This window comes from Cucumis sativus, chromosome 6 (assembly GCF_000004075.3).
Source record: "Cucumis sativus cultivar 9930 chromosome 6, Cucumber_9930_V3, whole genome shotgun sequence".
NCBI classification, from domain to species: Eukaryota; Viridiplantae; Streptophyta; class Magnoliopsida; order Cucurbitales; family Cucurbitaceae; genus Cucumis; species Cucumis sativus.
Genome location: NC_026660.2, coordinates 21,894,130 through 21,920,627, shown reverse-complemented (window position 1 = coordinate 21,920,627; position 26,498 = coordinate 21,894,130). Strand labels below are relative to the sequence as shown.

Sequence of the window (26,498 nt, the reverse complement as noted above, 5' to 3'; positions counted from 1 at the left end):
TTTTCTTTCTCCTTTCAAACTTCACCTCAAATGACAATATCTAAAATAGTTCCATTCATCGATAATAAGATGATGTAAGAACAGCTGAAGTTAAATTAAATATAAAAAGAATGAATCCAAATAATTAGATTTATAAGTACGTCTACTAGTTATGTTTACATTGACTAACGATGATATTTGGTAATTTTGATTAATTGTTTGTGTTTGCAGTACTTTTAAAATGATTTTCCTTAAGCATATTAAATTATATTATTGTTGCAGTGTTATTTTAGAAACAATATATATTAGTATGGTAAAAAATGGATTGAGGTTAGTAAGAATGTTAAAGAAATAATTTCAGTATGTAAATGTAAATAATTTGTGACCACCGATAAATAAATAAAAAATACTGAAATGGAAAGCGAAAGAAAATAATGTCCAAAAAAAGAGTACCGTTTGGTTACAATGAACAATAAAACATAGAATTGTATGGTACCTTATGGGACCTGTGAGCTGTGTGTTTTGCCTCAATATTTAAAGATAAGTTATCTCAAATACGAATTCATTTCATCCTTTTCAAAATGGGGTAAAAACAACTTTATTCTTTGGACCCTCTTTTTAACCTAAGCTATATATATATTTCGGAATGTGTGTTATCTGCAGCCAGATGTGGTTGAATTGCCTCTCACATGTGTACCATATTATACCCATCTTGCCACATCTTTTACTAACTTCCCTACAAACTTTCACTCAGCTGTCAAATAAAATTATCTAAGGTAAAATATGTAATGTAGGGTTTTGTTATCTATATCATTTACCTTTAGTAGGAGGCCGAGTCATGCATGATGCTGTCTTTTTCCTCCTGATGTGACTTATTGGTCAAGATGTAAAATTTAGTGTGTGTGTTCATTATTGGTGTGACAATTCATGTTTGGTATTTACATTAGATTAGAAGAAATTAAAAGAGAATTGAAATTTTATAGTTTAGGGGAGGAAATTATATAAATTTAGGTAGGGTGGTAGATTGATTTAGGGTAATTAAGGGATGGAATAGAGAGGGGCAGTAAAATGGAAGTAATAGTATGATATAGGGGGTGGGCCGGCAATAGAGTGGGGTGAAATGGGGGGTACCCTCTAAACAACTACTATTATTTAACATGCTCCTTCATTATATATATATATATATATATATATATATATATATATATATATATATATATATATATATATATATACATATTCCTTTCAAAACAAAAATATGGACTACCCTTTAGTCAATTCAATTATTCCAAAGCATCAAAATGAATAGAATAGAATATTTAAAGTGTGTAAGACCTGATACGTTTTTTTCATTTTGTAGATATGATATTTTTTAGTATATATAAACTGTATATTGGTACGTAGTTTATTGAAGATATATATTAAATTAAAGTTATTTAAGTGTATTGTGCATATCAAGCGTGCATTAGTTATATATATATGATGTGTAATGTTATGAGTTTGGGAGAGGGATATGACTGAACTAATATCAGTGTAAATTAGAGAAATTATTTTAAGGACATGAAAGTAAGGTTAAGAAAGATTTTAAAAAAATTAAAAGTTACTATCTATAACCAATAAGGTTACTTTCCTTTTCAATGGGTTCGATCATACGAACTCCACGAAGTTAAGCATGCTTAACTCGAACAATTCTATGGTTGGGTGATCTTTTCGAAATTTTCTTAGTATGCATATGAGTATGGTGAAAGAACTCATATTGGTTATACAAATAAGGATAATGTTACCAGACCGGTCGCAAGAAAATGGAGTGGAATGTTAAATATTCGAATTATGAGTTCTAGACTTAGGGCATTAAACGATGCATCCATACTTTTAAGATTGCACGGGCATGACTTGTTTTTTGCTTTTTCTTTTTAAAAATAATAAATTTGAACTAGGAGTCTAATTTTTTTTTAATTATTTTTTTCAAATCTACTGAAAGAAAAAAAAACAAAAATAAGTAATAGGAAAAATATATGATACAAATAATAACACAATTTTAACCCCAAACAATATTGGTTTATTAATTTAAATATTCAAAAGTACATTTTCAACATTTTCATAAGATTGAAAATTTTAATATCGTCGTCATCGTCATCGTCATCGACAATAATTCTGGGTATCATTTTTGTTTTCAAATAAAATGAAACAAAAGGTAGATCGACCAATTAAGATATATATTTTCGAGTAAAAGACAAAAAGAAAACGAAAAAAGGTTGAAGAATAAAATTATTAAGAAGTAGGCATGCAGTAGCTGGGAGTATTGTGAATAATTGGATTCACATTTTTATTAACCATATCCCCATATGATCTATTACTATATTTGCTATATGCATTGAGGTGGTTGCAATAGAGCAATTATTCATATTCACCACTCTCATCAATATTAAATATTACACTCCCTCACTACATTTACATTATACTCTCATCTAATTATTTGCATACATATTCATAATATTTATTGCAAATTTTGATATATCTCAACCAAAATGAAATAATAATCAGCTAGAATTTAGGTGAATTTAAAGCACATTGGATAGCTTAATCTGTGAAGACATCATGATTAAAAGTTATAACGTACTGTGGTCCAATTTCATACCGTTGGTATTCGTTATATATATAGTGTGTGTATGAAATTAAATACTCAAACCTAAGGTTTTAATATATTTGGTGTTGGTTACGATCATAAATTTTAATATGTACTATACACATTTACATTAATTAAAACTATATATCATATATCTTCGTCTTATGCTAGTTTAATAAGTATATTTAGAAAGGGTTACCCTTTTTATAGGTTTATTTGAGCTTATGTATTAATTAATAAAGAAAAACATATATTCTTCAGGTGTTTGTTTATTTTATAGCCTTTCTTTTTTTTCTCTAAATAGGCTTATTTATTTTTATTTTTATTTTAAAATGTGGGTGGTGACTTCTATTAATGATATCGTATCTAATAATTTGATAATTTAAAATCAATAATTTATTTCAACAAAAGTTACGATGGTTAGAGATAGAAAGTATCATATAGATATATATATTATGTTATTAGTGATGCAATTAAGCTATTACCGATAGCTATGTTAATCCATGCTAATCTGATTTTTTTTCTTTGTGAATTAATACATACGAGTTTTTAATTAATACAACTTTCAGTTAACAATAAATTGTAAAAGCTACTCCAACAGTAACCTCTTTTTAGGATGTAGATTGAAATCTAATTATATGGCTTCTATCATACATATATATATGAAATTATCGATGTAGATTACCTAAATATTTTTGAATATATACGTTTGTTTTATAAGATTTTTAATCAAGAATGTCTTAAACTTATATAATAACATTTGTTTTTATCAATTGATTTTTTTAAAAATGAATGTGGTGTGTATTATATATATATGTATATTATTTTCCTCAACAATGTAATATTATCGTAAATTAAGGCTTTTATAAAATAAGTATGAATTTAAATTTGAATATTTTGTTAAAATAATAAGAATTACCATATATAAATGGTTCCATAGTTAATTATATAATAAATAAATAAGTAAAAAATGTAAAAGGTAGAGAATGACTTCAACTAAGAAATTATCTGATTGTTTGAGAAAAATATCCAAAACTCTTCAAATGCCCTTCGTCTGGACATCCTAGAATGCTTGAGAATCTCTAAATGCTAGGATATCCGGTAAATAGAGTAATTCAAATGTGGTTATACAGGTGGTGGTAGAAGTAATTAATTAAGGTCTGGAGAGAAATGAAATGAAAGTTAAGAATGAGTAATAGTATAAGAAAAGAGAGATAGAGGAAATGGAGAGAGAGATAATAAAGACATATATCTACCTGAGGTTTTTAGGAGGAAAGAATATTAATATAAAAGAGTACGAATAGAGAGAGTGAGTAGCGCTGTATATGAATATGAATACTATCTCTCTCTTTTTTAATTCCTCTCTTTCACTCTACAATTTATTCCCATCTCTCTATCATCTAACAAACCCTAAACCCCTCTCCCCTATTTTCTCTCTCTTCTTTATTCAATTTAACCTATATTATTTTGTTATATTTGCATATACCAAAATCAAATAACTATATAAAACTATCACGAGATATATATATAATCAATATGAACCACTCACTAAGCTTTTATGTTCAATAAAGTGAGTTCGTTTAATAATGTACGGTATCAATTAGAAGTTAAAGCATGCATGGAGTATGCTTTTTAGTCATAAAGATGAATGAACCAAAATAATATATATAAAAAAAAAATGTAAATTTCAACTAAGGTTAGTCATCCAAAGATAAACTGTTAAAATAGAAATCTCTAACAAAATCAACCAAAGCTTGAACTTCATTCACATATCTAAAGTTTCCGGTTTCATAATATAGTAAATCTTATCTTAATTAATTACAACTTTGAATCTCCTATTTGTTTGGAATATAATATCATTAAAAAGAAAGATACAATTTTGACAGTGTAGTTTAGTTCCTTCTCATATGAACTTTGAATGGAATATCAAAACTAGCATCTCTTTCCATTTTTCATAGTTCATATTATTTTATAATATATATATTAAAATTAAGTTTGTTTTCATATTTGAAAACTCTCTCTCTATATATATATATATATTGTCGGTAAAATGGTTCGATGTACTTTTTTGTCTCTCTTTTTTCCAAAAATATGATTTTGACATTTTCTTGTAATATTTCATTTCTTTATTATTATTATTATTATTATTATTATTATTTTACCTATTTATACCATATATGGTATTTACTATATTCATAAAATCATAATGTTATTTAGTTTGTATTGTGAAGACACCACATTTCTTATTACATTAAATATCACTGATATTTTTGGCAATAATATATTCACATTTAAAATTCTATGACATCATAACAATAATCATCCATATATTGGTTTGAATTGATATTCAATAATTAATTTGTTTTTTTAATGAAAAGAACTGTTCTAACGTAAAATTATTGTTTATGTTTTATTTAATAATTATGATGCAGATTTAACAAAAGCATTGAATTGTAGGAAGAGAGATAAATGTATGAATTTAAAAAAAGAAAAATGAAAGGGAGAGGTGTGGTTAATTGTGAGGGTCCCCAAGCCATTTTAAGGAAAGAAGGAGGAGAAAGGTGAAATGAAGTGATGGGTAGCTCAGTGGGTGTCTCATTTTACTGACAAAACTGCATAAAAGAAATTTTGCATTTATATTTTCATTTCCTCTTTCAAAGATAAAAGAACAAAAAATATATACACACACAAATATATGTATATATATATATATATATATATATCAAATAATGTTGATGGTTGTCCATGCTCCACACTACATTAAATTGGAACTTGCTTCATTGCTTGCCACGTGTTTCCTCGCATACTTGTTTGGTTTAAAGTTTTATTGATATTTAAAAACGAAGAATGTGTAAGAATATTATATCTCTAAATGAAATTGTTGTGTTTGATTGATTGTCTATAAAAATTTAGAGAAACCAATCCACGTCTGTTAATGTAATTATCTATCAATGGAAGGTAAAATTTTATTATATTTTATAAATATTTAGTTTAGTATGAAAATGTACTTATGTCTTTAACATGAATGAAAAGCATAATAGAAAAATATTGAACCTTGTTGCGAAACTTAACTTGGACAAACATCATTGTGTGTACGGACTTACACCAATTTCTTACTTCTACATATTATTGTTATATAGACACAATAATTCAGAAGTTGCACTAATAATTGGCACCTAAAAAAGAATACCCACTTCAATTTACATACTAGTGTTCTCTTAACATCTAGTGATATATTTAAAGAATAGTAAGATATTGTAAGATAAAAACAAACAATTTTAAACAGTTAAAAAGATCAAATAATAATTATAATAATAATAATAATAATGAAGTGCTATGAATATACATAGCCTAAAAGGAAGAAACATAAGAGTAGTAAAAATAGGAGAGTACAATAATTTTGCTTTGACAAAATGGTATGTTGAAATAAAAGTCTCAACAATAAATTACCGCATTTTAGTGGAAACATAGGTGAAAGTAATTTAATTTAAAAACTTAGTATGCCTTTAGACCTTAACATTGGAAGAAAAAAGATGAAAATTTTCAACAATACCGTTGGGCGTAATTGGTTGGGGAAGAAACAAGGTAACCGGCCACCTCGATACTACTCATGCTCGACCCGTTTGTTTTAGAGGCATTCTATATTCCAATAGATGATTATTTGAATTACTATACTTGTTTTGCTTTTGCGGTATTGTAAAATCCTAAATACGGCTTAATGATAAGCCATGATTGAGATTGAGATTGAGATTGAATTTGAGAAGTACATAGTACATAACATACCTCTCATCTTCCGGGAACAGAAAAACCTACCTTGGTAGGATAATTAAATTTCATGATTGGTGGAATTCTTTTATCCACAGCCAATAATAAGATGTCAAACAATTATGAACACAGGTGATATATCTACACATGAAAAGGCTCATACCTCCAAAGTGAACTTACCTCAACAGTAACTGACACAACTTCCTCTCTAAAGGTTGAGGGGATGATCCACTATCCCTGCCATAGTTTTTCCAAAGAAAAAACCATACTGAAAACAGTTAACAGATGAGCTAGCAATTTGTTGTTGGCCATGGCGGCGTCCTTGCATCAGTCCTCTAATACATGAAGTCGTTCGAGCTCGAGAATATGTGCACTCAGTAGAGCTGTACCATTTGTAATGTTCCTGCCTCTACACTGCTGCAACTGTTGTCGGAGGCTTCGTACAACTTCATTGAGCCTCTGGATATTCCTTTCTTGTGATAACAATATCTACATACCAATTCAAAACAATAGGTGTAAAAAATTAAAAAGTAGCAGAGTACCACAATGAAGAAAACAATGCTCAGACAATAAAGGGAAATAAAAGGCAGGACTTGAGTTGTCTATCTGGGAAGTAAACAAGGATCCCCATGATCGCTTTTGATGTCATACTCTACTCTCCATTTAAAATGGAGGCACGTAGACAAATTCCAAGCAATAAAATTTGGGATTGGTATGACATTTCCCTGTGAAATTTACTAGTTAGTGAGTTTTGTCATACCAACTGACAGGCTTTTGAATTACTGTAACTTATCATCCCATCAGGAACCAACATTGTTTATCTCGAATTCCAAATCAATGTCAGGTACAATCCAGAGGAAGATAAAAATAGTCATTAATGATTCTCTTTTATCTGGTTGAAAAATTCTGTGCCTTTCAAGTTTCGACCAATATAACTGATCCTTATTCTTTTTATAGTTACATTGTTCTGTTTCTGACCCAAACAGGCACCCCGTGGTTGTCTTCTATCGAACATTGTGTGGAGAAGTCGTCAAGCTAAGTCTATCCTTAAACAGAAAGTGCTTAATTATCCAAACGCCTGCTGGCTAAAAAGATGCTTATGATTTACTTAAGGCCAGATTACTTTTCCACCCCTCTAAAGTCTAAACTAAAATGCTGCTCCTGATCAACTCCTTAATAACTTTATGAAACAGAAACGTATACTTCAAAACAAATCTGAAAAGATAATAATAATAAAACTATAAGATACAAAAATTTCATGGTTCTGTCAATTTCTTCAAAAGGAGTGCTCAAAGGGGAATTTTTTAACATTCAAAAAAGGAAGGAAGTTTTAAATTTTATATAACCTTAAGGGCCTCATCTGTCGATTTGAATAAACACAAATTTGGATCATACAAGAGATTCAAAAAGAAACTTATAACTTTTTGGAAGGCAGAGAGAAAAAATTGGCTCACTTACAGATGAGGACCCATTTAACTGGCCTCATAATTCAGTGCAATTTAACTTGATTGTCGGGTAAATATCATTTAAGCTTTCATTTGACAATCTACTGATAAATATTTTGATAGGCCTCGGCCTCAATTTTATTTATCAACGGCAGGAGAAGATTTGAGGGCTTCCGATCTCCACAATTCTCTATAGAGCAAAAAGAAGCCCATCCCTAACAACAAAGAGATATTCTAAAAATAACAAACTTACTCAGCCCTTCCTAACAAATTAACAATCAATATTCCTAAGGGCCCACACCAAACCAAATTACTAACTAACTCTCAGTCACCCTTTTCCTTCCTCTTCTTATTCCTTCGTGAATACACTCTCACTATTAGGGTCCTATCATATTTTTACCCCAAGTCTATCCTTAAGAAGAAAACAACATAATATTTTTACTTCAAGAGCCTTAGGCCCTTAGGCCCTTAGGCCAAAAACACAAAATAATCCAAACCTAGGAAAGCTTAAATTGTCTTATTTCAGGTCAATGTGATAGAATTTGGATAGTTTTCAAGCAACTGTGTGGAAAATCCTTTCCTACTCAAAAGCTACACTCTACCTAGGACTAACCAAGCTTTCAATGCCATAAAATTAAAGGTAACATCTACAAGAAAGGTAGTTTAGAAAAGGACATGAGACAGCACTAACGGTAACAGAGATATTTTCTTCAAACATGAGCACAGAGAGTGGCTTGGCAATAATCAAAATATAACAATTAGAAACACCGATTCATAATATTCACATATGTAGTGAATTCTCCATATCTTTTAGGCAATTCCACGGAAAAAATCACGTATTACATTGACAATAGTTACAATTGCTGCTTCAAGTCAGATGTAATTTCCACAGCAAAGGGTAAATTGTTAAACTTATTGCCATACCATGTCTATATTAAATCATCAAAATGTTTATTGGTCAGACCTTGCCAAGAGTATCAGTTAGATTACTATTTTATTTCTAGTGCATCACACATAAAGGAAATAGATGCATTTTACATAGGGTCAAGTCCCGAAAACTAAATATCACTCCGCTAGAATCCTTTTTCTTTTTACTTTTAAACAGAAAAAGTAAAGGAGGCAATGAAACTCATAATGGGAGCATGAATAATGCATTACTGACCCACTATCCTATCCAAGAACTCCTTAAACTTCCCAAGTTAAATTTATTGATAACTCATTCCTCTTCTATAGCTCTACTTAGCTCCTATATGTACCAGACATACACTACCCAACATGCCATCTGTAACCATACCCAAGGAAGAAATCACTTGATTACATATTTAGCAAGTACCCTACACCCTGAATCTAGCATGATGGACACACCTCCACATCTCTATGCGCCTGTGAACTAATCATTCAGTTTTCTTCACAAATATCATACGGACATTCAACACTAATTCAATTTAGACCCTAATAAATTATAAGCACAAGTACAAATTCGATTGGTTGATAATGTAATTAATAGAGGACTTATTACCTTCTCCTTAACTGCTTCTTCCCTCGTTGATATCTGCTGCTGCTGCTTCTGGGAGTTCACCGTGGAGTCAACCTCAGGTACTAGTTGTTGCCTCCACTCGAACTGCGAAGTGATAATGAGAATAACGAACAAAAACACAAGTAACATGGATCTGGACATCATTAGAAAAGGCTGAAACAATAAACCCAGTGAGAGAAAGCCCAAAAAAGGATGGAATTGGGATGAATTGAAGTTAGGAAATGAGAAGGAGGAAGTTACTTTTAATGAAGAGAAAACCCTAAGTTCATGATAAAAGTTGGCGTAAGATAGTGAATGAGAAAGGGGTTGAGGAGGTGAAGAGAACAGTTGTGGATTGCTTGATAATGAAGGAAGGGGAAGATGGTTAATAGGAGATTTGATTGTAGTCTAAATCGGTTTGTGGAAGAGGATTGGAATATGGTAAACGGCTTGCTTTGAGAGTTTGAGAAGTTGCACCCATTGCGAAGTACGAACGACCTCACCGACAAACTATGAGACGCGCTTCTTTAAACACGCGCACTACCACTAACTCACCCAACTCATTGCTATTTACATTTACTTTTACAAATAATATCATCTCCAATATTCTTATATTTTACTTTCAATTTATGAATATTAAATAAATATTTTTGTGGTTTTTTTTTTTTTAAATAGCAAATAAGAAGAAAGAGAATGGAGAGAAAATATGAGTAAGAGGGAGAAGGAAGAAGCAACCACACTATCCCTCCTCTTCTTCTTCCTATCGATCCAAATCAACAAATGAATGGGTGCTACCAAAAAGCAAGAGGCAAAAAGGAGAGGAAAAGAAGCTAGAAGAAAGAATTCTAATGAAGGAAAAAATTAAAAGAAAAAAGATTATTGAAGTTGTAATTGAGGAAGAATCAAGAGGAGGGAATGACAAGCTAGAGAAAGAAACAATACTCAATGCTTTCGTCATCTCTAAATTTCTTGTTTTTCCAATGTCAATTTTTGAAAAAACTTGTTTCTACTTTTTAAATCTATCTAAGAATACAACTCTTATACTAAAATAATATCGCAAATAATTATAAGAAAAAATTGGAAGAGAATGGACCATTTTTAGAAATGAACAAGAAATATATACATAGATATCAAGCAAGTAACCATTATAGACCAACATTGACCACTAAGGTGGAGTTCGAGGTGGCAGATTGGGCCAAACCCAAACAAGTGATTCACTCTCTCATTCATTCTATTCATCTTTTGTGTTTTTAGACATATCCTACATTTTTCTGTTATACATATTAGGATGAGTAACAATTGAACTATACAAAGAAGAGGGAATAAATAATGTATAAGTAGATATGTAATGATAATTATTTTGTTACAACGAATGTCATAAACGAACATGCTACTCTTACCACCAAATTACTACATGAACACAAGCCACAAATATAATGAGAAGAAAGATTGGAATTGCAATGTTAATATGGAATTTGTTAAGCTCTTGCTTCTTAAATTTGATTCCCACAGTAGACAGTGCCTTCATCTCTGTTTGTGTAGGTGATTGGGTATATTTCTCTGCTTCTGAGAAGTTCATAATTACAGGAGTTTGATTATGAGTTGCACATAACAAGCTATCGTCCAATGTAATTATGTCGTCTTTCAATAAATCTGCATACAACTCTTCATCTCCACCATTACCCTTCACATATTCACATTCATTACCGTTAGTTATATTAGTGAATTCACAATAAGACTCATCTGTACAAAAGAAACTCTGAAATCTGATGATGAATTAAGCTGACCTTTTCCTGACGGAGAGGTTCATGAATCGCTGGATCCGACGTTTGTTTTTGGTTGGATTCAATGGCGGAATCAATTTGATCCAATGAATGAGAACCTAAACTACTGCTGCAGTTTTTCGAAAACCTGTCGCTTTCACCCGCTACCTTCTCTCCAATTCCGCCGTCCCCTTCCTCGCCGGAACCGGCTTGAACTTTACTAGAAGTCGCCTTGTCAGCATTGTTTCGGCGAAAATCGTTGTTCTTCCGGAGACGACAAACCACCATGGAGTTAGAATCCTGCATTGGTATAGATTGTATAGCAATTAATTACATTAGTAGAGAAAACCCAGAAACAGAAGTTCTGAAATTGACCTGGGATTTATCATTCAAGCAATATTCATGCATAATCCACTCTGTTCTTTCCCCGGTTGGAGCACGTCCTAAATGAAAAACCAGAGTTCTTTTTGTTCCAATAATCTCAGACCCTGTTTTCACATTTCGTTCTTTTCCGGTGGCTTTCCAGTACCCCAATTCCGTCGCTCTCTTGTTCTGTGTTCCGTTCGGGTACTTTCTTCCTCTCGGAGAGAAGAAGAACCACTCATTCTCTGAAGGAATTCTCGATTTCCCTGCTATCAAAAAAACCCAAATTTAGAAACTACCATATGAAAATCGTGAAATGGGAATGAAGGAAAAGGAGAAGAGCAGAGCAGAGGAGTTTAACCGGGCAAATCCCATGGCTCGAATTTACAAATCTCGATCTCGGAAATGACATCGACGCTATCATCGGAGCCTTCGAGTTTCTTCTTGAGGTAAAACAAAATTAACTCTTCGTCTTTAGGGGAAAATCTGAAGCCGGGGAACATGGACAGAGCTGCCATTGACATCTCTGCTTCTCTTGAAACTCCACCCATTTTTTGGGATTCTTGTTTTGTCGTTGGTATTGGTTAAAATGAGTGTGATAAAATGTAATTGGAATTCGTTTCTTTATGGCTTTGGAATGAGAAAAAAAAGGAAACTTCTTGACGCCGGCGTCGACCTTAGGTTAATTAGCCATCTTGTGTTTGGTGTTATGCTTTGCTTTATTTCTGCTGATGGGTTGGTTCAGTATTCGGATTCGAGTGAGCCTAAGCTTCACGTTCTACACTTTCTCCTACGCATGCTTCTTCGACTATCACGTGGCCATTGCCTCTCTGCCGGCCCCGAACGTATTAGCCACGAGAAGCTTGTAAATTCAAAAAGTGGCCATTTGGTTCTCTTTTGCAAAATTTTAATCAAACATGTACACTTTTGGGTTCAGACTGAGACTTACACAAAAAAAGAAAACAAAGATTTGAAAATCGATAGCTTACTACTACTTTCTTTGAGTTTGAAGATTCAAATCTCTGTAACGTCAATCTCCTTTAAACAACAGGAGAATTGAAAAATGGTATCATATATAATATATTGGACATGGTTCTGATCTGGCTGTATACAACTCTATTTACATCCCCCTCTCTTTCTTAATTTTAACCAAAATTAACCCTTTTGAAACATTGAATATAATATATAAAAAGAAGAAAATATTCTTTAAGCAAAGTACTTCCCCATGAAAAATAAAATAAGAAAAACAAATTAAGAGAATAGTTTTTATATCTAATTTTTTCCCATATTGATCATTGATATCATTATCCCTTCCTCACCATTGAAGAAGCTTCATCATCCATTTTCATAACCCCATTATGATTCTGTTCTAATTCTGGAAACAGAATGTCTCTAAGGCACTTGACAGATTTAATTTGATGATTATCACCACCATCATCATCATCCAGTTGATCATGAAGTTCTTCCAAATTTTTTCGTGTAAAAAGCTCTGAAAATGTATCCCAATCAAATGAGTTTGAGTTTTGTTGATGGGTATTATTGTTAGATGTATTCAAACAAATACTTCCCCATTGAATCTTCTCCGAAACTGATTTTCGTCCATTGTTGATTTGAATTTGATTGTTATCTGCCTTTTCCACGAAACTCCATCGATAACTCTTGTTGTTGTTATCCATATTAAGTTCAATGGAATGCATATCACTTTCTTCTTCTTCTTCTTCTTCTTCTTCTTCTTCATCTGAACAATCTCCATTTTCTTCTTTCTTTCCCATTTTTTCAGTATCTTGACATGACCCAAAATTTATTTTCTTCAAATAAGCTTCCAACTCTTTGATTTTCTCAAACTCATTGCACGAATACTCTCGATTCTCGCCTGCGTTTTGTTCTTCGTTTCCGATGACGAAATAGCCTTGGAGCTGATGTTTCAGCCGTTCCACGGCGGCATTTTTCTCTTCAAACTGATATTTCGCTTCCGATAACTTCATCTGAACTCTTTCCTCTCTTAGAACATCTGCTAAATGAAGCATTTCCCTCTCTTTTTCGACTTCTTCTCGAACTTTTGCGGATTCTTTCTTCAGTTCTTCGAATTCCGCTCTGTCCTCTCCAATCCCTTTAGCTAGTTCTTCACAAATCTGTTCTAAAATCTCCTTTGCTCTCTTTTCCCTTTCAACTTCTTTCATTGCCTTTGAAACTGAAACTTTAGCTTCAGCAAGTTCTTTTGCAATGCTTTTGTTCAGTCTCTCCGCTTGTCTTCTAAGTTTCTTCTCAATCTCCATTTCCTCTGCCATTGAACTAATGGCGCTACCAAATCTGGCTCTTTCCCTGTATTTCCACGCTGCTTTTTCCTCAGCTAATCGCCTTTTTAGGACTTCGATCTCATCAACATTGAAGGTTTGATCCTTAATTAAATGGTCGACTCTGGTCTTGGCTCGATCTAGCTCGGATTTAAGAGCGGAAATCAGAGATGAAGTTGAGGATGGGAGATGGTCTTCATGAAGCAAAATATGGTGTAGAACTCTTAGAAGCTCCTTCGACGTTGTTAGGCAATTGCTCACCTCCTTTAAACGTGTTTTAACTGTCGTTTTTGTTTTCCGACGTGTCGTCTTTTCCACATTCCCATTCTCTATCTGCATTTCCATTCATGATAGATTCATTTTAGTATGTTCATAAATTCAATTAAAACAAAAAAGTTCATCAAGATTTGAGATAATTATTGCACACTTGACAAACTTTGAGTCCCAACTATTATAACGTATAGTACATGCACAAGAGTTGGTTTGAACAATTTATGATAAGGTCAAAAATCACATAAGAAAACAAAAACTATAATGAAAATGGATTGGACCATTATAATGAAGTTTGAATACTGCGACAGCTTTTAATGGTCATCATATCACAATGCCTTCTTTGTTCATATGATTTATTACACTTAAGTTACATATGACAAAAAGAAAAAGGTTAGAATTTGTTTTTTTTTTTTTTAACTTTCAACTTCCTCCCTATATTTTCTTTTTATATTTTAAAAGTTCAATTTTGTTTTCTTTTTCCCTTTTCTTAATTAATAAAAAAAACCAAGCAAATTGATTTTATTATTTAATCAAATCATACCCACTATGTTGTGAAAAAAAAGTTACTATATTTAAATTAATTAAAAATAAGTTACCATGTGGAAAAAAAACAGAGAATCACACTAATGAAATTCATTTGATATTTCCTGTTTTGAAAAGAAAAAAAAATCTATTTGGTTCAAATTTTGAAGTTAGTCAAATATAGAGAAAAAAATGGTTTTAAATTTAGGTTTTCATGAATATTATTTTTAATAGTTTTTTCGTTTAAAATGATTTTTCTTTAAATTTAAATGATTATACAATGAGTGACAATAACAAGGTAATAATTAAGTGTATAACAAAATTATAAATACTACAAAAATGCATTAGTGAAATTAGATCTATTTTTTTTTATATTTACAAATATTTTGGATTTGGGATAACTTGTAAATTTAACAAAGAATTTAATTTTTTTAGAAAAAGTATTATTTATGGTAAGTAAGGAACAAGCATATAATTGGGATTAGGGGAATATGATAATAATGAATCATTTAAGATTCTTTCTTAAATTAAATTTTTTGAAGAAATCAATTTTGTTTTAAAAAAATGAAAGGAATCATAAAAAGGTTGCTGCTGAAGTACAAGTGGAAAATGACAGCAACCAAAGCAAGTGATGGGTTGATGATTGATTGGATTGAACAAATAAATAAATAAAAAGAAGAAGGAGAAGAAGAAGAAGAAGAAGAATTATGATGATTTCGTGGAAAGGAAGAATGGTACCTCCATTGTTAAACAGTCATTTCCATGAAAATTCGAACCACCCACCATTTCTCCATTTCCAATCCTTAAACAAGGTTCTGTTGCCGCCGACCTTCTTCTTCTATGTACTCTCTTCATGGTACCAATTTCATCTTTCTACAAATTAATTTATCTCAAATCTCAACGACCCATTTTTCAAATTAACGAAGAACAAAAAAAAAAAAAAAAAAACGAAAACTCACCTCTGTTGTTTTTGTGTTCTTCACACTCCGATCCGGATCTGATAAATTTGTTTCGGAGATCTCCGAAACCAATTCCCGACTTTTGTCTTCAACAACTTCCGAATTCTTCTTCAATATCCGTGAAACAGAGCCTCCTCCTCCTCCTCCTTCCTCTTCTTCTTTCCCTTTGTTGACAGAGCAGGAGGGCGAGCGGTTAACGATGTCGTCGGTGGTGGATAACTTAGAAGAATGGGATTTGGATTTGGTGCTCATTTTCCAAGTGGGGGGTTTCTTGAATCTGTATTTACGAACGAAAGTGGAAGAAGATGGGGATGATAAACACACTCGTTTTCTAATCTTACATTTCTTCTTCTCTGTTTTCTGCTCTGCCCATGACGACATTATTTATCACAACAACACTTCAAAATCCAAAAAGGAAAAAAAAAAAAAAAAACAGAAAAATGGTAGAAAATGTATGAAGAGTTTACTTACTGGTTGGATATATAGAAGGGAAGTGAGGAACAGTAATCCTTGAATTGAGTGAAGATTAAAAAGAAATAATAAAGATTCTACTTTTGGGGTATTGACTGAAAGAAATATGAAAAGAAAGGAAAGAAGAAAGAAGAGAGGAGGAGGTGGAGATGGAGATGGAGAAGGTTTGTTTGAATGAGAGAATGGGAAAAGAAAAGAGAAACAGAAAGAATGGTATTGGAAATGAGGAAATGAGGAAATGAGGAAATGGGGAAATGAAGATGACGTGGAAGCCACGTGAGCAGAGGGGGGGGAGGAGTGAATGTGTAAATGGAAGGATTATAGAATATTGACTGGGTTCTGTGTATTTACATTCTTGTCTCCTTACTCCTCGTTTAGCTCCGCTGGAATGTTCTCCTTTTTTTATTTATTTATTTAAATTTTTTTTAAAAAATAATAAATAAATAAATAAACTCTTTTTCTTTTGCCTATTAGATCCCTGCAATTTCCTATATTTGCGCAAACAGCTCTTTTCTCATATACCCATCGAATTCCCCAAATTGCCAAATTGATTAGAACTGTTTATGATTGTTGTAGCTTTACTTAGGTAGTTCATTTGTTTTTTTTTTTTTTTTATTAGCTTACCCTTATTGTTATAGTGGATGTTTGGTAATTATGAAGAAAATTTTAGAATTAAAAAAAAATGCTTTTCTAAAATACATTTTGTTATTAAAAAACACCAAACTAAATAACAATTTTATTTTGAGAATAACTTCACAATATAAATAAATGATAAAAATAGGTGTTGAAATGGTCGTAGAATTTAGAAATTTTGTTGCTTACAAAATTTAATGTCATTTTGCCGTTGGTTTTACACATTGTTTCATGGAGTACTTTAACTTTTATATATATATATATATATATATATATATATTTGTAAAACATAAAAACATGGAGTTAAACACATGATAAAAAAATTATTAATCCAACCATAGTTTAATATATATATATATATCAAGTGAAAAATACATAAATTGTAAAAGAATTGATTAAGATGTGACCGTTATTACGTTAATTGCAAAAAGACTACCAAATTAGTAACAAAATTTATACATTTTATATGAAAATTGGTTTATGAGTTCCTTCTTGTGATGTGATAATAAGGGTGAAACGTGACATCATGTGGGATAAAAGTCAAGTCTACAATGTTGACACCTATTTTTGTTAAATTTTTTTTTTCTTTATTAAATATTTTTCTTTTCCATAACATTTGTGATTGGTTTTTTTAAAATTCTATCGGTAAGATTCCTCTAAACTATAAACCCATGTAAATTTTTTATTTTTATAATTTGTACTTTTGAACCAATATTTAGAGTGATATAAATAAAAATGGTTAGATTTTGCTTTTAATCTCACTTTTTTGTATCCGTCCTAATAAAAACTCTAAAGGCTCTCAAGACTCAAATTTAATTTGTTCATGATATGTAAACTACAAGTAAATCAAAAGAAAATTGGGATTGGATATAATTAATGTGTGTGTGTATATATATATATATATTATTTCTTCATATTAAAAAATTAGAGACACATGTGTCTCTCTAATTTTTTAATATGAAGAAATAATACTATATGCATATATATATATATTTTAATTAAGAGTCCCACAATTCTATATATCACTATTGATAATGAATGATGAGATAATAATACTATTGCATCAATCATTGATATCATCCAGCCCATGAGACAAACTCCCTTCTTATTAATTTAATTCATTTCCTTTTATATGCTGTCTCTAATCTATTATTTTAACAGATAATCCAAGATCTAAAACACATATTAGGATTAGGATTAACATTATTATTATTATGGAAAAAATAGCATTAAAATATATTGTATTTTCTCTTTTAGTGTTTGATCTCCTCATCATTGTCTAAGTGATCATGCTACTTAGTGGTTATTGATTTGTTGATCAACATATCTCTTGAATCTCATTAAAGTTTCCTTTTCAATTCACAAAGCAAATACCCTAGCGGTTAAGCTAGCTAGGTGATGTTTCTTTTATTCTATGGTTGACGATGATTCTTTTGATTCACTTCCTAGCATTCAAGGCATTGCAAGAGCAAGTTAATATCAATTCTCTTATTTATTATATCCTTATTTTGAGTGGGTTTGTGTTTTTCTCATGTCTTTTGATGTTATTTCTTTTGTCCATTCTTTTTGTTGTCTAATTCATCAAGAAAAAAAGATTATTCTAGGGTCAACCGTAATATTTTCAATATGAAATTTCACCGATGTCTCTTTAATTAAGATGTCAAGAATTTTCTTCTCGTAAGCAATCATCGAGTGTGAGATCCACGAATTTTTCGAACGTGCTATTCTGTAAACCGGATTAAAATATAAAATGTTTGTAGGGGAAAATGTGTGGTAGAGTTGAAGAGGGCAGTGGGGGAGAAGGGGAGGAGTAGGACCCAAATAGGGAGGAGAGAAATGTGTATATGTTAGGCAATAAATAGTTGGTAATATCATGGATGATTGAGACAGAAAACCCCATAAGAAAACACCCAAATCTTGCCTTCCACAATGTGACACTTAGTAGAAACTTATAGGCCCCTCCTCTTCCACTCCCCACTTTCTCTCTTTTGTTCCTTTCCTCACAACACATCATGTTAATTCCCACACACTATACTTCCCATCACCCTCTCTTCATGTCCCTACAAAACCCCTTTTTTATTCTCAACCCCCTCAACCTTTTCAACATATTCCCTCTTTTCTCACCCTATCAAAACCTTCCTCTTACACGGTATCAACCTAGCTCATTAGTTTTAACTCATCGTCCTATCTTTAATATTCGAATGTTTTAGGAACAAAAATTAGGGTTTGTTCTATAAAATTAGTCCAGAAATCCAAATTTTAAAAAAGGTTATTGACTTATGTGTTTGTTGTTACGTTAGTTCATTCATTTTAATGGTTTAATTTATTTGGTGGACAGCAGCAAAAGATCAGAAGACTACAAACAGATAGGAAGGTGATGAAGTTGAGAGGTTTCCACTGAGATTCTATCACAACTTCCAACGTATTTTTTTTTCTTTCTTAACCTAATCTTCTTTTCTTCCCTTTAATCTATTTTCTAATGTCAAATCAATTTCTTCATTTTGATCAATCTTCATACACGCCCATCATTATTATTATTGTGTGTGTAAAATGTTTGAGAACAAAAGGACAAATATATCTTTTTCCTTTCAACCACTACTTCTACCTATATATTCGGTATGAAAATGAAGCGTGGTTGAATCAAACATTATAGGTTATGTTTAAAATGTTGAAGTCACGTACTACATAAATAATATTGTACTATATCATATATATATATATATTGTACAATTTGTTCCATCATATGTCTCTCTTCAAATAGTATTAATCACTCATTCGCCTATCTTTTACTCTAATATTTAGACTATTAGATATACACATACACATTAATATATGAGTAGATAATTTGTCTGTCAAATTGCACTCTAAATTAAAACACTTAACAATCTATTCCACTTAAACTACATGTGTCTAAATATATATCAATTAACTGTTTGGTAGAATGAGTTCAATCACAAATCTTAACGTTTATTGTATTTTTTTTAAGATTTTGACGACTTATTTATTCAACAATCAACACTAACGAAAACATTCTACCAATACAGTTGAGTCAATATTAAAGCATGATTTTCATAACATTTATATTTTAGGGAATGAAACACAACAATAAAATTATCAACTATAGAATACACAACACCGACTAAAGAATTACATCTTGGGCCATAAGAATAAAAACCACTCAGGATACGAGATGTGGAAAAGGTCATAAGCTTGCAAGAAGACACCACCCAGTTCAAGGATAAAAAAAATTTTGTCTCATAGATGAAAGACTAGTCATTTAGCCTAGTAGCAACCTCTAGAAAGTCTTGTTCAACCAAAATACGATGGATGTTAAGCTTGCCTCAACGTTAATCACAATATATTTATGAATAGGCTTGGAGTTGAACACGATTCGAGAGAGTAAACAAATAGGCACATATAAATGGTAATTCTACTCGTGTACTAGATAGAGAGAACGTCAATCCAAATTCAACTCAACTATTTAGTAACTATTTAGTAATTAATGTACCAAATATAATACTAATCTAATTTAGGGTTTCTTGTGTTAAACAAATTTTACTCTTTTACCCAACTAAACAACCCCAGAGTCATTAACTAATCGAAATATCCAAATACTAATTATAATACCAATTTAATTAAGCTTATAATTATTAATTCTATACACCAAAAACAATCCAACCAAATCCCTCCAAAAATTTACTTATTGATTGATGAAATGAATGGGCCAAAGCTAATAATTACTTAGTCAACTGATACCTTTGAGTGTAATGAATCAAAGTTTGAATAAGAACTACTTCACTTGATTAACACATAATTTAGCTAAGATTCATTGCTTTCTAATCCATGTGTATCAATTTATTCTTCCTCTTACTAACTAATAAGAACATCCCATCCATATATATGAAATCCCATTAATTCTCATTTAAATGAATATCTAATTCCTGTGCCAATATAATCTTCTTTTATAGTTAATTGGTCCACAATTCATTCCATAGTAAAAAAAAAACTTAACAGAGATGGACAAGAAACAGCTTTTGGTTCTTGTAAATGGAATTTTGTGGATATTCACTTCAAAGTCACTAGTGATGAATATACTAAAACAGGGGCAGAATTGGAATCTTAGGACCCTATTAATATTTTTAATCTCCATCTTTTGTAAATATAGAAAATTAATTAAAATATTTATAATTATATGGGAGTTTATGAAACTAAAATTTTGATCTATTTATAAATATTTTTAAAATCGAATGAAATATATTAGAAATATCTTTTTATCTTTTTTTGAAATTTTCTTTTCATTTGAAAAAACAAAAAGTTATTGTTCAACTCATTCTGAATCAAAAAGAAAAAAAAAGGGAAGGATGGGATATGATAAGGAAAAGATATTCCCTATAATGCATTTCATCTTTTGGGTTAAGATTTTTCTTTATCTTTTTTTTTTCTTTCCAATATTCTAAAGTTATGAGCCCCAAGGCCAAGATTTTGAGTTACAAAGTACATAACAATGAGAGAAAATTTGATAGACAGATAGTCTTAGGAAGCTACTAACCAAAGACAAAAATATGAGGTAAAAAGGTACAAAAGCAACTTCTTCCTCACTTTTACATCCAATTCAAATTATAATAATAATCATTCTTTGTCCGCTTAGAAATTTTAAAAATATATTCACATATTGTATGAAAATTATCATGATTAATTAATCCATTTCAATACAAATCAATATCAATATGAAGAGGATAAATTTAAGATTTACCAAAGTGAATTTGACTCTATTTACCCAAAAAATTAGAGGGTATTGAACAACCCATGTGCCACATAATACAAACATCCAAACCCAATGTTTTTTATGTTCTAAAATATTTCATTTCCTAATTAATTACTAATTAACTCTTTAATTATCTCTTTAATTCAAATTTTAATAATGTTGTCACTTTGAAAATGACCTTTTAATAATCATAATTCTGCACAATCACACATTATCTTTCCTCTCAATTCTATTTCCTTTATCTTTTATTTATTTTATTTTAATGTTACATAGGATAACCTTATACACACACACCCACATATATTATATATCCAATAATAACTTTTTCTCAATTGATTGGACAATGACTACTAGATAAATAAACAAACAAATAATCCACTTTAGAATATTCATAAATAAAAAGAAAAAGAAAAACTTTTATGCAAATTATAAAAATCAAATTATATTTTTGAACTTTGATAGGTGTATAAATCGTATTGATTATATAAATTAAGGGTTTGTTTTTCATCATCTATGGATCAAAATTTGTATGGTTATTGTAAGCTTGAAGTAGAAGTTTAGTAGCTCAAAGGTTGTTATCTAACCATACTTTATGCATATGAAGTAGGAGTTTAGAAGCTCAAAGGTTAGACATTAGTATGGTGGAAAGTGATGTCAACAGAAGGTCCCATGGTCTAGTGGTTAGGACATTGGACTCTGAATCCAGTAACCCGAGTTCAAATCTCGGTGGGACCTTATTCCTTTTTAATTTTTTTTAAGTTAAGTCTCTTTTCCCAATAAAAATTCATATCATCATTGATTAGATTGTATTAAAAGAAGAAATATGTGTATATGATAGATAATAATATGCCAATTGTTTTGAGATGAAGATGTGCTGTGTTGGCACATTCTCTTGCATTTAAGGGTTTTGGAGGAGCAACGGACTTCCTCAAATGTTTCATATGGGCTTCTTCTGCCCCGGTTCAAACATTTTATTTGGGCTAAGCCCAATACTCCAACGGGCTTGGGAATCAAAAGTATGGGCTTTAAATGACTTTTCCCCCACTTTTCTCCTCTTTTACCCTCTAATATCACTTTTTTTTAGTATTGAGATTAATCTAATTTAACAATTTAGTTCTTTATATGTTATTGTTTCTAATAATTTAAGCTTCCTTTTATAGTCATTTAAATTTTAATTTCTTGTCACTTCTTGTTTTCATTTTTCTTTATAACTAATCATTTAAATTGTTAGCTAAATTCTAAAAATTAAAATAAGTATATTTCCAAAATGTAATTGGAGATGATTTTCATAAAATTAAATTTCAAAAAGCTCAAAAACCAAAAAACAAAAGAGTCGTTCTAGAGAGATATTAGCTTTTATTTCAAAATCTCTTGTTATGAGATTCAATGTGATATAAAACAATATCTAAACACATTAATAAAAGTTGAGATTTAGTTTTTTTTCTTCTCTTTAGTAGATTAAAATGTTGTAAATTTGGAAGTACAAAGACCAATTGTTAGTCGCTCTAGATTTGAGACTACCTTTGATTCAATAGTACACATATAAACTTAAACCAATTTTAGATGAAGTAGACGAAAATAATTTCTAAACACTATCAAATAATTAAATTTTCATAGATAACATATTTTTAAAATCAAACCCTCGAAAAAGTTCAACCAAATCCAATCTACTCAACAAAATTTTAGAACCTTTTCGACTCTAAAATAGAAAACTTAAAGGAAGATTATCCATTATACTATATAATGATTAATGATTAATTAGTTTGATATACCAATTGAAACATGGATTATTATACCAAAAGCCATATGTAAAAAAAGTAAATAAATGATTGGTTGGATGCATATTTGAAAATCTTTTATTTAATTTTCTCACTTAGACTTAGCCACGTTGTCTAATCATACCCATAATCTCCCATAATAATATCACATTTGCTTTCAACTTTCAAATCTTATCACATAGTCACCTTCTACCAATTAACAATCTTTCAAAAGATAAAGAAAGACTATTCCTTGAATTTGCAAGGGTCCACAAATAAAGAAAGATTTTTTGTCTCTTAATCATATTTGTTTTCCAATAATTTATTCATATCACGGACTAAATTCACTATGAACTTAAGAGAGTCGAATCTCTCATCGATTTTGTATTATATAATATATACTAATATCAATAATTTGTCTAGTGGTAAAACTACCAATCGTAAACAAAATGTTTAGATTAGTTGTTGTTAGTAATTCTAATTAAGTTTAGGGTTTTTAGTTTAGAATGTTGATTGATAGAGGTTGGTGGGCCGAAGCCCACTTGTTAGTGTTGATGTTAATAGCCACCGACTTGGGATATTCATATTTAATGACACCATTTATAAACAATACTATTGATTTTGAAAATTCTGAGTTTGAAATTTCAATGAAACCGTTCTAAATTCACAAATTATCTTTATATATATCTTTGAATGGTTCGTATTCCATTGGATGTGTTATGTCTCATTTGAAGTATTTGATTAACAAAGTAAATGGTAATATAATGTACATGTTAATTACGTAACTATACCAATAGCATGAATAGACTTCTATTTTTACATAGATTTTGAAAATTTTGATGTTTTGTAAACAACAATTTGAATTTAAATAAAAACAAGTTCTTCCAAAGCCTTTTTTAAGTCCAAATTTACTTAAATTCCAAAAAATGCAATTAGTTTTTTAAAATTTTCATTAGGATACTTTTGATATTGTTGTAGATTAAATCATGAAAAGAAGGATAAATTTGAACGTTTTGTAAATCGGTGTCACTTAAAATTTATTAATTTCAATTTCAATTTAGTCTATGATTGAAAATTTGAAATGCAAAGATGTTTGATAATATTATGACTGTGAATATTAAATGGTAACCATTTGATTTGCTTTATTAGGAGGTGACAGAGAATTTTGTGGTAAATATGAACCTTAAATTGGTCAACTATATATTATGTTATTGGAAGAGCTAAATATATCCTAACAAATACTTTACCATAGATTTAAAAGTATTGACCAATATGCCTCAAATAATGTTTAAGTTTGTACCCATCACCCTAAAGTTTTAACCATACAACAATTTAAATAAGGAACAAAATTAAACCTAACTCCTTCATACACACTAAATTTGGTTCTTTCCTTTTCCATTATTGAATAGTAAAATAAACAAATATGATATTTTAATTTCCAGTAATAATTTTGTGTGTTTCATGAAATATTTACAAATTTATATATATATACATATGTAATTGTAAAAGAAAGAAAAGTAAATAAATGAATGAATAAATAAAAGAGTATTTGTGGAATTGTTTTTATGTGGAGAAGAAGATGAAGGAAGAGAAAGATAAAAGAATGGCGATTCCGGTGAAAATACAGAGCATATCCAAACCATTCTCAATCCTCTCCTTCCTCGCTTTCCTCTTCTTCTTCATCTCTTCGTATTCTTCATATCTTAATTTCCCATCTCCTTTTTTTGCACTAATTCTCTTCCCCTTTTCCATGGCTTCCTTTAAAATCCCCAAACTATCTTTCCCATTCAAATGCTTCCCTTCCATATCTAACATCTGCATACTCACCTCCGTTACACTCATCTCCATCCCTTCTTCTTCCTTCTCCCCACAACTCACCACCACCGCACACTCCACCATCTCCACCGCCGACCCGGCTCTCCGATCCCCGCCCATCACCGTCGTGTATTGGACTTGTATCTCCCCGGACAACCAATGTCTTCGCACTTTCACTGGCTGTCTACTCGAGATGTTCGCCGCTCGATTCTTTATTGGATCGATTATTACCCAACTCACTGTTAGGTTTTCCTCTAGATGCCCTAACCAATCTTCGTATTTCTCGCTTCGTCTAATTGGCGATGGAATTGAGTCCTTTGGATCGATTAGGTCGACGCGGAAAGGGGAACACAGAAACCAATTCGTTTCGGTTTCGATTGAATGGACTTTCGAGAAGAGGAGTTTGTTTTTGTAATGAATGTCAACGGCGGAGATTAATTCCACGGTCGTGGAATAACGGTAGTCGAGGTCGCAACGGAGAGAGCAGCAATCCAGGACTGGAAATACATCGGAGAAGAAGGATTGGTGTTTGGAAGGGAAGGCGGAGATGAGTTGCTGTAGTTTGGGATGAGTGATTGACGGCCACGAGGTGGAGCAAACGCGACGCCAGAGTTGGTCTTCGCTGGAGAGACTACGGAAACGTGAAGAGGTCGACGCAGTAGAGGTTAAAGCTGCACCGTCGAGACGGGTGAGAATATGAGTTTGAAGGATGTCAGAGTGGAGGGCTGCAATGGCGTCTTCGCCGGAGGAAAACGAAGGAGGAGGAGACATTATTATTCTGAGCTTTTTGTTTTGAGGCTTTGGAGAAATGAAGATTCTGATAGCTTTTATAGGATTAATAACTTTGGGGGTTAAATTGCTATTTAACGAAACTTTTGGATGATTTTGAAAAAGCAAAAAATTCCAGAAACACCCTCTTTTCTTTAGATATTTTCATGACCTTTTTACAAATAGATATTTATAATTTATGATTCAAACTTCATACATTCTTATCTCTTCTATAAAATATCTTTAAAGTCTTTATTACATGAATTTCAAGCTATAAATTCCCTGTCCCCATTTCGAAATCAAATTATAAAAAAACTTATGTGAAAATTCTATATAGTTTTGAGAATGATTAGATATGCGTTATATGAAATTAAGAGTGAATTAGTTTGTTAAGAGGTCAAATCTAGTAATAAAGTATTATTTTCCTTTATGAGTTAAGGGTTGTAATGTAATTAAAAGTGATTGATTTTACTATTGTCTCTTTTAAAACTATGGTAATAATTAAAGATTAATTACGACAAATTCAATTCAATGAATGACTATTCAACTTCGGTAACAAAATGGAGGATTTAACCAAAATTTGTTAATTAGTAAAAGATAAATTGGAAGAGAAAGATGGTGGAAGGAGGCGCCGGAAGACGTGGACAAAACGTTGTGTACGGTGTGGATGTGGATGCAGTTTTAGAGTATTGAGTTTGGTCAAATTGGCTTTTCCTTCATTTCATTGTCACAAACTTCATTATATATATATTTCTTCTTCCCTTAGTCTCCTTTGGTTGTCTTT

General features: G+C 31.0%; 4 protein-coding genes and 1 non-coding gene across 8 annotated transcripts; 1 reads left to right on the top strand and 4 right to left on the bottom strand.

The window, feature by feature from the left end:
• Nucleotides 1-6,302: 6,302 nt before the first annotated feature.
• Nucleotides 6,303-9,868, bottom strand: LOC116404563. Of its 2 annotated transcripts, XM_031887307.1 has the most exons (3): nt 9,593-9,868; nt 9,335-9,505; nt 6,303-6,859 (listed from the first exon to the last, which is right to left on the bottom strand). In XM_031887307.1, exons 2-3 carry the CDS (start codon nt 9,494-9,496, stop codon nt 6,698-6,700), a joined length of 324 nt encoding a protein of 107 aa, XP_031743167.1. In that variant the 5' UTR covers nt 9,497-9,505; nt 9,593-9,868; the 3' UTR covers nt 6,303-6,697. The 2 variants fall into 2 exon arrangements, with proteins under 2 accessions (XP_031743167.1, XP_031743166.1); XM_031887306.1 differs by having other exon boundaries at nt 9,335-9,865.
• Nucleotides 9,869-10,636: 768 nt separating this feature from the next.
• Nucleotides 10,637-12,339, bottom strand: LOC101203389 (NAC domain-containing protein 40). Its single transcript, XM_031887305.1, has 4 exons — nt 11,819-12,339; nt 11,470-11,723; nt 11,119-11,394; nt 10,637-11,015 (listed from the first exon to the last, which is right to left on the bottom strand). Exons 1-4 carry the CDS (start codon nt 12,006-12,008, stop codon nt 10,728-10,730), a joined length of 1,008 nt encoding a protein of 335 aa, XP_031743165.1. The 5' UTR covers nt 12,009-12,339; the 3' UTR covers nt 10,637-10,727.
• A 143-nt stretch (nt 12,340-12,482) lies between these two features.
• LOC101203143 (uncharacterized protein At5g41620) lies at nt 12,483-16,250 on the bottom strand. 3 transcript variants are annotated; one of them, XM_031887304.1, is made up of 4 exons: nt 15,977-16,250; nt 15,506-15,865; nt 15,285-15,419; nt 12,483-14,084 (listed from the first exon to the last, which is right to left on the bottom strand). In XM_031887304.1, exons 2-4 carry the CDS (start codon nt 15,755-15,757, stop codon nt 12,762-12,764), a joined length of 1,710 nt encoding a protein of 569 aa, XP_031743164.1. In that variant the 5' UTR covers nt 15,758-15,865; nt 15,977-16,250; the 3' UTR covers nt 12,483-12,761. The 3 variants fall into 3 exon arrangements, with proteins under 3 accessions (XP_031743164.1, XP_031743163.1, XP_011657588.1); XM_031887303.1 differs by having other exon boundaries at nt 15,506-15,870; nt 15,977-16,247; XM_011659286.2 differs by lacking the exon at nt 15,977-16,250 and having other exon boundaries at nt 15,506-15,961.
• Nucleotides 16,251-22,037: 5,787 nt separating this feature from the next.
• Nucleotides 22,038-22,109, top strand: TRNAQ-CUG. Its single transcript has one exon. It is a non-coding gene; the product is annotated as a tRNA-Gln (tRNA).
• A 2,585-nt stretch (nt 22,110-24,694) lies between these two features.
• LOC101202909 (probable F-box protein At2g36090) lies at nt 24,695-25,717 on the bottom strand. The gene has a single exon (XM_011660158.1). It carries the CDS (start codon nt 25,715-25,717, stop codon nt 24,695-24,697), a length of 1,023 nt encoding a protein of 340 aa, XP_011658460.1.
• Nucleotides 25,718-26,498: the final 781 nt, after the last annotated feature.